This window comes from Hibiscus syriacus, unplaced genomic scaffold (assembly GCF_006381635.1).
Source record: "Hibiscus syriacus cultivar Baekdansim isolate YM2019G1 unplaced genomic scaffold, ASM638163v2 tig00004545_pilon, whole genome shotgun sequence".
Classification (NCBI taxonomy): Eukaryota; Viridiplantae; Streptophyta; class Magnoliopsida; order Malvales; family Malvaceae; genus Hibiscus; species Hibiscus syriacus.
This window is the reverse complement of record NW_024062019.1, coordinates 22,858-37,140: the sequence shown is the minus strand read 5'-3', so window position 1 is coordinate 37,140 and position 14,283 is coordinate 22,858. Positions and strand designations below refer to the sequence as shown.

The 14,283-nt window shown below is 34.8% G+C and overlaps 1 protein-coding gene across 1 annotated transcript; it reads left to right on the top strand.

The window, feature by feature from the left end:
- The first annotated feature begins 1,928 nt into the window (after window positions 1–1,928).
- Window positions 1,929–4,670, top strand: LOC120195161. Its single transcript, XM_039197256.1, has 5 exons — window positions 1,929–2,455; window positions 2,537–2,598; window positions 2,655–2,736; window positions 2,965–3,130; window positions 4,548–4,670. Exons 1-5 carry the CDS (start codon window positions 1,929–1,931, stop codon window positions 4,668–4,670), a joined length of 960 nt encoding a protein of 319 aa, XP_039053187.1.
- The last annotated feature ends 9,613 nt before the right edge of the window (window positions 4,671–14,283 follow it).

The window sequence follows — 14,283 nt, the reverse complement described above, 5'->3', positions numbered from 1 at the left end:
CTTGTGTATTCATTGGCTAGAATTGGTGGTCCCTCTACTGGTTAAAGCTGTTGGTGGATTAAATCCTAAGAGCTTGTCTAGGGTTGTTCATTAACAAGGGAAATAATCAAAGAGCTTCTCTTGATTATCGAGAAATTAAGGAGAGACAGGTTGTTAGAGCTTATCAATAACCATAACCAATTTAGTGAAAAGTAGAAGATTATATCATTACATCTATGATCAATTCTCTGAACCAATTTTGAAATTATACCTTTAGTCGGAATTCAAGAAGTTGGCAAGACCAAAAGAGGTTTTCGTATAAGGCTCGGGCACGACTTATACATCCTGAGCTATCGCAGAAGAAGTCTTCAGTTAAGGCGTGGGCGTGCCTTACCAGTCTGTATAACCCTAAATTAGGATTATGAATTTACATGGGAAAAAGAGTTTAATGATGGCTGGAAGACTCTTTTGAATTATTCTTATCTTTAGAAAATGATGAGGGCATTTAAAACCCCTATTTTTGTGGGATTTTCTTTAAGAGAAATTTCCTTATCTAGAATAGGAAAATCCTTATAAAAGAGGAGCTAGGGCTTTCATAGGAGGCATAAGTTTTACATCAAGTTTTTCATTAAGTTTTCTTTAATTTTTTCTTCTGGTGTTCTTTCAATTATGAGCAGCTAAATACTTTTCTTCCAACTAGAGGATAATTGAAGTTTTGGTTCTTCAATGATTGTGAGATCTAATTAATTTTGATTGTTCCTTTACTTCTTTGCTATTTATATATCTTCTGTTTTTATTAAGAATTATTGTCTTGATTGATTGTGCAAAGGGCCCGTTGTTCAATTATCAGGTTGATAAATTGCCATTTAGAACTTTAAATCTGTAGTTGTTTAAACGTTCTAATATTAGTGGTAAAGTAACATAGTTGATTTTGATTATGTTATGAAGATATATAACCTAGTCTAAATGAATAGAGCTTGTTTATTCGTTGGCTATAATTGGTGGTCCCTCTAGTGGTTAATGTTGTTGGTGGATTAAATCTTAAGAACTTGTCTAGGGTTGTTCATTAACAAGGGAAATAATCAAAGAGCTTCTCTTGATTATCAAGAAACTAAGGAGAGACATGTTGTTAGAGCTTCTCAATAACCATAACCAATTTAGTGAAAAGTAAAGATTTTATCATTGCATCTATGATCAATTCTCTGAACAAATTATGAAATTATACCTTTAGTTGGATATTTGCTTGATATTGATTTCTCTTAATTTCAAAACCCCCTTTATTTGTTTTAATTTTCATTAAAATAAGTCTACCTAATCCCTGTGGATTCGACCTTGCTTATCGCTACTACAATTTATATTTCTCAAAGAAAGTATTATTATTTGTTGGATTCGACACCCACCAAATATTTGGCGTCGTTGCCGGGGATTGGTGTCATTTAGACGTATTTTAATGCCCCGTTCTTCTCGTGCAGGTGAACTCCAATACGATCCTGAAATCAAGAAGACCGCTCGCATGTTAAGAAAAGAAACTAACTTGCGCGACAAACAAGCTTCTTATTCTTCATCCCCTGAATTGGAATCTGCACTCAACTTGGTTGATTCATCCAGTGATTCTGAAATAGAAGGAACAATGGCCAACGAAGAAAGAACTCTAAGAGAATTGGTTGCACCAAATGTGAATCAACAACCGCTCTGCATTGACTACCCAGCTTTGGAGGTAGCTTTTGAATTAAAATATGGTTTGATTTATTTGTTGCCTACTTTTCATGGACTTGAGAATGAAGATCCTCATAAGAATTTGAAGGAATTCCACGTGGTATGTTCAAGTATGAGACCGCAATGAGTGACTGAAGAGCAGATAAAACTGCGTGTTTTTTGTTCTCGCTAACCGATAGAGCTAAAGATTGGCTCTTCTATTTACCCTTGGTTCTGTAACTACTTGGGCCGAGATGGTAAGGATGTTTCTTGATAAATTTTTCCCTGCTTCAAGAGCCGCTGGCATTCGAAGGGAGATATATGAAATAAAACAAAAAGATACTGAGACCCTACACGAGTATTGGGAAATATTCAAAAGACTGTGTCCAAGCTGCCCTCAACATGGGATTTCTGAGAAACTTCTCACCCAATATTTCTATGAAGAACTACTACCCATGGAGAGGAAGATGATGGATGCAACCAATGGAGGTGCCATAGTGAACAAGACTCCTCATGATGCTAGGGAATTGATCTCCATCATGGCCGCCAATTCACAACAATTTGGCTTTAGGAAAGACATATCTTCAATAAGGGTGAATGAGGTAGGTTCGTCCTCCATTGAACATCAATTATCGCATCTCACCTCATTTTTTCAACAACTAGTTGTAGGAAAAACACAGCAAGTGAAAGCTTGTGGGATATGTGCTGCGATCGGTCACCCAACTGACATGTGCCCTACACTTCAAGATGATTCTCATGAGTACGCCAATGCAGTTGGAAGGTTTCCCGATCCTCTACAAAGGAAATATGATCCTTACTTAAATACCTATAATATAGGATAGAGGGATCATCCTAACCTTAGCTATGGACCAAGACCATCGAAATCCCATCGCTTTCCACCTGAGCAGTCTTCTTCAAAGCCAGGTATGTCTCAAGAAGAAATTGTCAAATCACTTGCAACAAATACACAACAATTTCAGCAAGAGACAATAACAAGCATACAAAATTTGGAGAATCAAATGAGTCAATTGGCATCCTCCGTGAGTCGGTTAGAATCCCAAGGTAAGTTACCTTCATAAACCATTATTAATCCAAAGTAAAATGTTAGTTCAATCACATTGAGAAGTGGGAAGGAGTTTGAAGGAACCTAGTCAATTAGCACATGGGAGAGCCTTAGAGGAAGAAACTGAAAAGGAAGTTGTTGCTCCTCAGACTCAGAAATACCAACCTAAAGGACTCAAAAGTGAAAAACCGAAGGAATTTGTCATAAATCCTCATTTTTCCCTCTAGATTAGCTAAGTCCAAGAAAGAAGCAGAAGAGAAAGAAATTCTTGAGACATTTCATAAGATTGAGGTAAATATTCCTTTACTTGATGTAATTAAACAAGTACCTCGATATGATACAGTTCTTAAAGAATTATCCACCAATAAGAAAAAGCTCAAGGGTAATGAAAAGGTAAGTATGGGGGAGAATGTTTCAGTTGTCCTCCAGAAAAAACTAACCCCCAAGTGAAAATATCCAGGTATATTTACTATCCCTTGTAAACTCGGTAATGTTAGGATTGAGAGAACAATGTTAGATCTAAGAGCCTCAAAAAATATCATGCCTCTTTCTATTTATTCATCTATAAATGTTGGTCCTTTGAAAGAAACATGAGTGATTCTTCAACTTGCTGATAGATCTAATGTATATCCTGAGGGAGTTTTAGAGGATGTTTTGGTGCAAGTTAGTGAATTGGTTTTTCCTGTAGATTTTTATGTTCTTGATATGCAAGAAGATGATTCTTATAAATCAACATCAATTTTGTTAGGAAGGTCATTTTTGAAAACAGCTAGGACAAAAATTGATGTAGATGATGGTACACTTACCATGAAATTTGATGGTGAAATTATTAAATTCAATATTTATGACGCCATGAGATGTCCCAGTGACATATCCTCTATTTTTTTTCATGGATGTTATTAACCCTCTAGCACAGGAAACTTTTGATCAAAATGAAGATGACAAGTTCAAAGATACACTCTACATGAATTTCACTTCTGAAGGGTTGTATGAAATCATGAAAAATTCTGTGTTGGATCTTGATTTGCAATATACAATCCAAGAACTATAATCACTTAAACCCATGAGGTGTGATGTATCTTATATTGAGTCACCTATTTCTCACACCAAGTTTCTTCCTTCTCTTGTGCAGTGACCAAAATTGGAAACGAAACATTTGCCAAATCATCTGAAGTATGTATATTTAGGAGAAGAGAAAAATATTTTGGTGATCATTCCCAACAAACTCTCTCGCTTAGAAGAAGAAAAGTTGATTCGAATGCTTAGAGAGTTCAAGGAAGCTATTAGGTGGAGGAAAACTTTCTCTATTGTTGAAACACAAAGTTTTGATACAGGTCAAATATTTAAGGTCAATGATCATCGTTTGAAACCTTTTTATGAAGGTCCTCGGGTGCATACTGTTGGTCAAACCATTTTGAAGTACCCAACTTAAAATGATTGAGAAGCTACAACGTCTAGCCAAAGACGTTAAAGAAAGGCGTTCTTGGAAGGCAACCCAATTTTTCCTTTTTCAATTTCTATTTTCGTTCTTTTTATTTTTTTTATTTTATTTTTATTTTTTCCTTGATTTTTTGGAGTACAATTAATCTTGTTTTCCTCTTTAGGTCAGAAGATGAATTTTTGTAACCCATGGGCACGCCTTACAAAAGCAGAATTATTCCTAAAGTCTCTCACTATCTAGAAGATGTTTTTGCATAAGACATGCCCACGTCTAAACTCAACACCACTTCTGGTTCAGGAAACAAGATTCAAAGAAACTTTTTAAATATAAATGTGCCTTATCTTTTCTTTATTTTTTGTGCTCCTTCAGAAGAATGTGCGCCACCAGTCGTCCTCTCCGCTCCACCCGACCCACCCCTCCACTCAGTCCGAGAACCAACCCAGCCGACACACAACACCTTCACCCCCAGCTCGTGACAGATACCGTGGTTAATGCTCAACATTTTCAGGGGAGTTTTCTACTCTTATTCTTTTATAGTTTTTGAGCATCTACTTTTGATACATTGAGGACAATGTATGAATTAAGTGTGGGAGAGAGTATTTCATACATGGTTTTACTTTGAACATAATTTTGCTTCAATTTTTTGAAGAAAAAAACAAGTATGCTTTAGTTCTTTTTTTGTGATTTTTCTCTTCGAAATTTCACTCTTTCGATGTTTGTTCTTATATGATTTGGATTGTTTTGAATTATCGAATTAAGTTGAAGCATAATGGGGGATTAGCTTGAGTAGTTGAATTCTTATTTGCTACACACTGGTTGATTACTCATGATGATTGATTAAATGAAAAATGTGTAGGATTTAATACATGTTTACCCTTTTTACGAGTTTTAGGGCCAATGAGCACTCATTTTTAGCATGCTCCATTTCTTGATTGAGTGATTGCCATACATAGTTGATTTTTTCTAGAACTTGCTTTGTTATACATGTCGAAGACCACGTTTTAGAATTGGATGCATCAAGAAAGATAAGGGCATTTAAGTGAAACCACTTTTAGCTTTCGTAAAGAGCCTACCCTAATTATCATTCTTAGAAAGCTAATTTTGAGCCTGAGCCTTTTTTGTTTGAAATTAACCATGGTACAAGCAAATATCAAATCCCATTTGTTAATTTCCCCTCTTTTGAACCTTGAATTCGAGGATTGTATGAGCTTCTTCACATGAGAATTCAAATAATCTTGAGAAGATCGGAAGATGTTTGAATATACTGATTTAATTTGCAATCTCTTTCATTGAAAAAAGAAAAGAAAACAAACAAAAGGAAAAAAGGAAAAAAGGAAAAAAAAAAGAAGCAAAATTGTGCAAAGGAAATAAAGAAAGAGAGATTATGCAATGAAAAAAAAAGTTATGTGGCTTGAAGAGAACATTTGAAGATTGAGTTCCATGTGGATAAGTTTGTATGACTCAATCGATAAAACAGCTCAAATTCATTTCCTACCAAACTTCACCTAAGCCCCATTACACCCTGTTTAAGACCCTGAGGTTTTTGTGCATTCAATTCATTGATTAGTGGTAGGGATGTGATAGGTTAGCAAGCCTATGGTAAAAAGCTTTCTATGTTTTGGCTTGAGAGTTTGTTGACACCCTTAAACACTTCGAGCGTATTGAGTGAATCCAATGTGAGGGTATTAGATCCCACCGCATTTTGATTTTGAAAAGATTGATGGAGTGATTATTCATGTGTGTTGGTTTATGATAATTTCTTCTACGAATTGCTCATTCTTTACTTGTGTCTAGATTTTGAGTCTTTAAGGCATGACTATTTTGATTATGGAGGGATGAGCAAAGGAAGAATAATGATAGATGTTGAGAAGAGTTATGAATTTGAAGTATAGTATGCTTGAGGACAAGCATTGGTTTAAGTGTGGTGGAATTTGATAAGATGCATATTAGACATATATTCTATGATATTTTCCTCATATTTGAATAATTAAAATTGCTTAAATCATGGATTTTGATTATATTTCATATTTTGTGGATTAGGTTGAAGATTTGGATAAAACAATTTCAAAATATAATGATTAGCACGATCTTCACAAAATCCCCAAATTAAGGAGGAAAAATTAGAATTCAAGAAGTTGGCAAGACCAGAAGAGGTTTTTGCATAAGGTTTTTGCATAAGGTGTGGGCACGGCTTATTCATCCTGAGCTATCATAGAAGAAGTCTTCAGTTAAGGCGTGGGCGTGCCTTACCAGTCTGTACAACCCTAAATTAGGGTTACAAATTTACAAGGGAAATGAGTTTAATGACGGCTGGAAGACTCTTTTGAATTATTCTTATCTTTAAAAAATGATGAGGGCATTTAAAACCCCTATTTTTGTGGGATTTTCTTTAAGAGAAATTTCCTTATCTAGAATAGGAAAATCCTTATAGAAGGGGAGCTAGGGCTTTCATAAGAGGCATAAGTTTTACATCAAGTTTTTCATTAAGTTTTCTTTAAGTTTTTGTTTTGGTGTTCTTTCAATTATGAGCAGCTAAATACTTTTGTTCCAACTGGAGGATAATTGAAGTTTTGGTTCTTCAAGGATTGTGAGATCTAAATAATTTTCTTTGTTCCTTTACTTCTTTTCTATATATATATCTTCTGTTTTTATTAAGAATTATTGTCTTGATTGACTGTGCAAAGGGCTTGTTGTTCAATTATCATGTTGATAAATTGCCATTTAGAACTTTAAATCTGTAGTTGTTTAAACGTTCTAATATTAGTGGTAAAGTAACATAGTTGATTTTGATTATGTTATGAAGATATATAACCTAGTCTAAATGAATCGAGCTTGTGTATTCGTTGGCTAGAATTGGTGGTCCCTATAGTGGTTAATGTTGTTGGTGGATTAAATCTTAAGAGCTTGTCTAGGTTTGTTCATTAACAAGGAAAATAATCAAAGAGCTTCTCTTGATTATCAAGAAACTAAGGAGAGACAGGTTGTTAGAGCTTCTCAATAACCATAACCAATTTAGTGAAAAGTAGAAGATTTTATCATTCCATCTATGATCAATTCTCTGAACCAATTCTGAAATTATACCTTTAGTTGGATATTTGCTTGATACTGATTTCTCTAAATTCTTAGTTGATTATATTGTTTTTTTCTTTTTATTTCTCTCAATTTCAAAACCCCCTTTATTTATTTTAATTCTCATTAAAATAAGTCTACCCAATCCCTGTGGATTCGACCTTGTTTATCGCTACTACAATTTATATTTCTCAAAGCATGTATTATTATTTTTTGGATTCGACACCCACCATATTGACGAAAGCTCTTGTTATATTTCATCTCCATGTTTTGGAGAGTAACACTATCATGCATCATATCTGTAACGTGCTGGTATTGTTCTTTAAAAGCATTTGTCAAATCCTTCCATGACCCTATCTTGGCTTGGGTCAACTGGTTATACCATCTGCCAGCTGATCATATCAAGCTAACTTGGAAGCAATGAATCAATAATCTATCATCCTTTACAAATCCCATCATTCTTTGGTAAAACATATTCAAATGAGAAACAAGGAAAGTTTTCCCATCATATTTCTCAAATTCTGGCATTTTGAACTATGGGGGTAGGATTAATTCTGGCACTAGGCTCAGTTTTGTTGTATCCATTCCATCTTGAGAGCCTTACATTCCCATTTATTTGAAAAAGACCTTGCACCAGTCTTTTAGATTGCACCAGTCTTTTAGATGTTCTGGCACCTCAGTATTAGATTTCTCTTCTTCCTCGTGATCTATATCAATGTAATCATGAGCGCTATTTTGGGGACTTGTTGTGGCCATTTGAAATTTGACTGCTGGAGATCTTGCAGAGTGCTCAATAAGCTTTTTAGGTAAGATAACTAATCTCGGGGTAGATTATGTTGTAGCATGCCCGAAGTTTCAACTGTGGTAGTACTTGGTTCTTTTTCTGTTTCAGTACGCAACCCAAACATTTTGGTCACAATATCATTCACCATACTAGCTTGTCTTTGCAAGATTTGTTCTATAACTAATTTCTGTGACTTTTCCATTTTTGCCTCCCATTCTTATTGCATTCTTAACAAATCTTCTTGCATTTCCTTCTTTAATTGCTCAAGCTTGGCATCCATGGTTTTCCTTCGTGTGCGATAAGGATTGGTATTTTTACTTGCCAGTATCGTCTGTCACATAACCCTTCAAAAATTAATTTTGTAGTTCTTTTAAATTTGAATGAAGATTATTTGTAATGCATTATGAATGATGAATTGTTTATGCATAATGAATATTACAAGTGCAAAATGCAAATAAAAGGTGTTGATCCAAGCAATAACCATTTTAAAATAATTTTCATTGGATGAAAAGTTTCACTCATTACAAAAGAGTTCGGTTGCATATAAGGTCTAGCCCTCAGATTCAGCTCTACTATTTCATTCATAATTGCACTGACCTCCCTCGAATATTCAGAAAATGGATTTGTTTGGAGTTGGATGATCTCAGCTCTATTGGCCAATTCATTCATATACCGAGCAACTTCACCCATTTGTGTTATGGCTTCACCCATCATGCGTTCATGTTCTTATACCAGAGAGCGGTAATGTTCATATGTGTTTTTCCACCCAACATTGATGCGTTTGATCTCTTTTTCTAGGTTAGTGATTTGAATTAAGCATTGTTGGAGTTCGTCTTTCATCTCTTTGATTTCCTTCTGGAAGGCTTTCTCTTAAGTCTATTGGCGCGGGAGGAACTTGCAGTTGAAGTAGAGATTGCTCAAGGTTTGATACATGATTTTTAAGCTTATTATTCATGGCTCGATATTTGTTTAGCTCTTCTTCAAATCTTATTTGTAATTCTCCCATTTCTTTAGTGAGCTCATCCACTTGCTGACTTTTTGAGGAGAATCTTTGCATCCATGATACAATATCTTCCTGCTTTCTATCGAGGATTCGACTCCATCCTAGCCTTTCAGACCATATCTCATCCTTCTTTCACTCTTTTTCCTCTTCAAGCTCTATAATTCTTCGATCTTTATATTTGAAATCCTCAATTATGCTATTCATCTCAGTTTTCAACCCCTGACTCGATTTTGCTCCCTCTAATTCTTTTAGGCTAATTTCTTTCTCTTCTTTGAGTCTTTGAACTCTACGAGCCCCGACTTTATATTGCTTTATCAATTCTTTCTTATCGGCTTCTAGCTTTCATATTTTTTCCTTTCCAGTTTCTATCCTCTTGATCTGACACTTATTTTCGACCTCAAGACTTTTAATTCGTCGCTTTACAAATGCTAATTCTCTAGCCCATTATTGTGGTGCTTTACTCGACCAAAATCCTCTTCTGGCTCGTCATAGCTTTTGATAATCCTTTTTTAGGTCTTCTAGATCAACTTCCACCACATATTTTCTTTTTCTCATCATTACAAACTGTTTGGCATGAAATTCAACATCGAGAGTTAGCATGAAATTTTCCCTCTCCATTTTTTCTATTCTTTTGGCAACTTTAGTCTTTTCCATCTCAAACTCGCTTCTATGGATTTCCAAGTTCGAAGGGATGTTCCTCATTTTTTCTTTCATCTACATTGATCATTCTCCAGTTGCTAAAGGGATTTTCTTATTTACCCTTTGAATTCTCCAGGCTTCATAGTCAGGCATCAACATAATATCCGCTCCAACTACATTGGTCCTGAAAGTCAACCTCCAGGAATCAGCCACATCTTTTAATTTCTTCCTATAATTGATTTCTTTATAATCAAATTCAGCACCAGCTAGCCCATGAGTCACTGGAACGATTTGTCATGCACCGTATTGTCTCAAGACTAATAAAGAAGCGTACCTAACTCCTCCCACACAGTCCTAATAGTATAATCCAATCTAAATCTCCACACTTAAACAAAATTTGTGTGTGCATCAGCCACGAGGTTCGCCATGCTATATTTTAACTCTACAGATTCCTGAAGAAATCGATCCACTGGTCTTTTTGTGACGTTTCAGGCCATTCTTTTATAAGGTATTCAATAACGGGAGAATAATCTTTCAAAAAATGATTAGGGTTAACTTTTTCTTATTTCTAGAAATGACTTCTAATTCAGACAGTAAGCAGCTGAGTACAATCCATAAAACGACCTCCACCCAACCTCCTACAGATATTCAAATATCAGAAAGTCTCGGCTAGAATTACAGGGACCATATTCGTTTCTCTCTTTAATTTTTCAACCAAGTCAACTACTGCTAACTCGACAAGTCCCAAACACTTTGGAAAAATTACTAAACCATATATCTCCAGAGCAAGCACATCTCTCCGTACATTTTCATCTACGTGTGCTTCGGCTATCTTTTGTAGGTAGGACCACGTCACACCCTTATTTTCTCCCTTTCGTTGCAAGCGATTTGTTACCGCTTATCACTTATGCTCGAGATCTTTGCAAGCTTTGATTTAAATGATGTCCCCCTTTTTATTGACTGTGAATATATATTATCCATTTTAACACTCGACAAATTTAGCAAAAAATGGTATTCCTCAAGGGTCGGAGTCATGTCCTCTCGATTGAAAGTGAAGCATCTATAAGCTGGATTCCAGAATTGTATCATGCTTTGAATGAGGACCGGGTCTATATTGAAATAAATCAGATGGAATATGACCCCACAAGTCTGTTGAAAAGCTTGTCTCTCACTAAAATTCCAATTTTCCTTGATCTTCTTCAATCCCTGAAGTTCATTTTATTTTAAGGATGCTGGTGTATAATTAGACAGTTCTGACACATAGTTCCCTGGTAGGCTATCTCCTCTCTCTTTCTTCTTTTCTTCGGACCAATTTCGCACATCTGCAGGATCCTATTATTTGTTTAGGAAACTTTTCTCCATCGTGAAAGTCTTTCCGCTTTATCGATACTCACGGATCAATCGCCTTTTCTAATGTTATGTACATGTAGTATGAAGAAGAAAAAAATAAAAAAATTAAAACAGTTAGTCAAAATAGGTGTGTAAATTCAGTAAAAAAGGAAAAACATATATAAGACGATAAATAAATTGAATTTATTTCTAAATTATCTACCCGAATAAAATTCATCAAAATAGGTCCTACCAAAAAATGCTCTCTACCCTCCTATATTTACTTAGTTAAAAACCTAACTACACATAAATTCTATTTCACATGCTTTTATTCGGAAAGAATGAATTTGTTCTACATATTCGAAAATAAATAAATAAATAAATAAATAAAAGGTTAAAGTAGGTTTCTCCTTCGTGTACGCCTATTTTGGGTACCTACTGACGGACAAAGGTTCGACATGGCTTTACCTAGGGTGACAGTTCTAAGGTTCTCTATATGCATGGTTTCAACTCGAACGGAAAAAGGGTACTCGAATTGTCCTTGATGTTTGTTCCCCCTTGGGCTACCAAACCCTCAATGCTAACCCATTACAGGCATAAATGGATCAAGTTCAATTCGAGGGGATTCACTTCCTTATACCCATACGAGGAATAAATCCACAAAAGGTATAAGGCATATGTATCCCAGGGGTTATTTGCTAAAAATCATACGAAGAATAAATTCTTACGAGAGTAAAGCGTTCACCCCCACTTACTTATAACGAAGCTCGGGTCTGGAGCTTATGTTATGCAAATGCTCGTGATGTGTGTGAGGAGAAACAAACAAACCTTTGACTAAAAAAAAAGAACAAAAAAAAACTTCTCAATAAGAACTTTGATAGAGCTGAAAAAAATTAAAATGTTAGTATATAAAAAATAAAGAATTTAGAAAATTTTCAATAAATAGATCATAAGTTAACTAGAGACTCAAACTTATAATTTTCATCATAACAACAATATATAAGTGACCGACAGTCTGACTCTTTCAGTCCCCAACGGAGTCGTAAAGCTGTCATAACCATTTTTTTCAAAAAACAATTAAGTTTAAAAACACAATTATGACTATATTTGAAACATTGACGATTTTGAATTAATTTGGATGGGAGTCGCCATCGACATTTGGGTTAGGTAGGTCGAATACCTAAAAAAATGTCTTTTAAAATAATTTTAAAAAACATTTTTAAGACAAAAATTAGTATGTGTTTTCCAAAATCCGATTTAATGGGTCCGGTAGTCGGTTACGCGTGGGGAAAGGTAATTAGCACCACCCACAGCGCCCAAAATTAGAACTTAGCCTCTTATACATTGTCGTAATGGTGGAACTTTAAAATTCAAATCAAAAGTAAAATTATGATCTATTTATTAAATATTAATTAAATTACTCAGAATTTATTAATTAAAGAAAATTCTTTTACTTGATAAGAAATCTCGTGAATCGCAATCCTCCATCGGGAAAACTATCTCACCTATTTCTTATCTGTAAAAAAATATTCTATCTTCGAATTATTTAAACATTAAATTAATATCAAAATTTTGCATAAGAAATTTTTGTTTACCACAATTGAAAACATACATCATCAATATTAAGAGTAAATAAAATAAAAATAAAATAAAATATTATAATAAAAATAAAAAGTATTATTATCATTTAATGAATGTACGATTGACTTCAAATTCACCGATAGTTTGAATGTTGTATTGAATCGCACTACCTCTGTAAGGTGGTACTCTTCACACCCATTCTACAACGAGTGCTCTTGGGTATCCGAATGAAACCAACAATACAAATTGATATCATTGATATGAAAGATATAGAAACATACAGTCAAATAGATACTTTAATAAGCTATAATACATAAATAAATCTAGTATTACAAAGTGACCAACATATAAACATAAAAAAGTTAAAAGCTCGAAGTCAAACATGCATAAATTCTATTTATAGGTTAAAATGGAAGTTTACAAAGTACAGAGGTCTTGAATAAGGTTAAACCAAGCCCTAGAAGCATGAATTTCCCCTCCATGGAACAACACCGTCTTATGTTATATATAAAGTTAACACCCAAGCCTAAATCGGCCAAACTCCTCTCATTTCTACTCTTATTTGTTTTTTAGAGAGGAATGACTCTATCATTTCTCTCTTTTCTCCCCACCGAGGGAGAGGAACCATCTCCCCTTCGACCACCGTAAGTCGGTGGCCAACAAAAACTCTTAATGACCTCTATGAGTCTAGAACAAAGCCCTCAAAACATAAAACAAAAAAAAAACACACACACACAACCGAAGGGTAAAGGAACCACATTTGATGACCTAGGAGCCTTTCTGACCTCGGAGAATCAACAATGACAATGATGTCTGAGTATAAAAGGGGTCTTCCTTTTTTTCTATTTTTCTTTCGAATATGGTCGCTCTCTATTTTTTTTATCCGAATGCCTCCCTCTTTGAATGCCACTGGTATGTTTATATTTTTGTTGATTTTCTGGGCGAGATGATTATATCTAGAATAAGGGATTGTTTTTTTTACTTGAGTTGGTAAAATCCCGATTTTTTAGGATTTATTAGCATTTTAAAATGGGTTTTCATATTTAGGTTGATCTTATGACTGATTTGGGTACTTGGTTCACTGTTTGGCATGTTCTGATGACGACGACGGGTGTGGGAGCTCTCGGTGGCCGATCTTCACTGGCGGCGATAGTTGGTTGATATTTAGGGTTAAAAACCTTAATCCTTGGAGCGATCTGGACTGTTTGATGGGTTCAGATCCAACAGTAGATATCGAGGGCGGTTGGAGTTAAGGGTAAAAAAATCTAACTGGTTTAGGCTCATCGGCGGGTCTAGACCTGGTTGGATCTTGTCAGGCCTGAACCAGGTGGGATTGGATTCTGGGTCACTTGTTGGGTTTTGTTGTTATTGTATTTTGGGCTTCAATTTGAGCCTGCAAGAATGTAATAATAATAATAATAATAATAATAATAATAATAATAAAAGTAAAACCAGGATAAAAACGGGTGTCTACAGTGATACTTTAGTAAAAATGGTTAAATATTAATTTGATTTATGATTTTTAGATAGAATAGCGATTTGATCTTAAATTCACATAAAATACTAATTTGATCCTTAAACTTTATATAAAACATCAATTGACCCTAAATCAAGTCAAAGTTTATGTCGTAGGCCGCCACTCATCACCATTATCGATTGTTGTCTCCAATCATCGTTGACGATGGCCGTTGGATGCCAAA

Coding starts and splice junctions, on each gene's coding strand:
- LOC120195161 (XM_039197256.1), top strand. CDS start 1,929: ATGGTAAGGATGTTTCTTGATAAATTTTTCCCTGCTTCAAGAGCCGCT. Junction 2,737..2,964: donor GAGTCGGTTAGAATCCCAAG/GTAAGTTACCTT, acceptor TTTTCCCTCTAG/ATTAGCTAAGTCCAAGAAAG. Junction 3,131..4,547: donor AGCTCAAGGGTAATGAAAAG/GTAAGTATGGGG, acceptor GTGCTCCTTCAG/AAGAATGTGCGCCACCAGTC.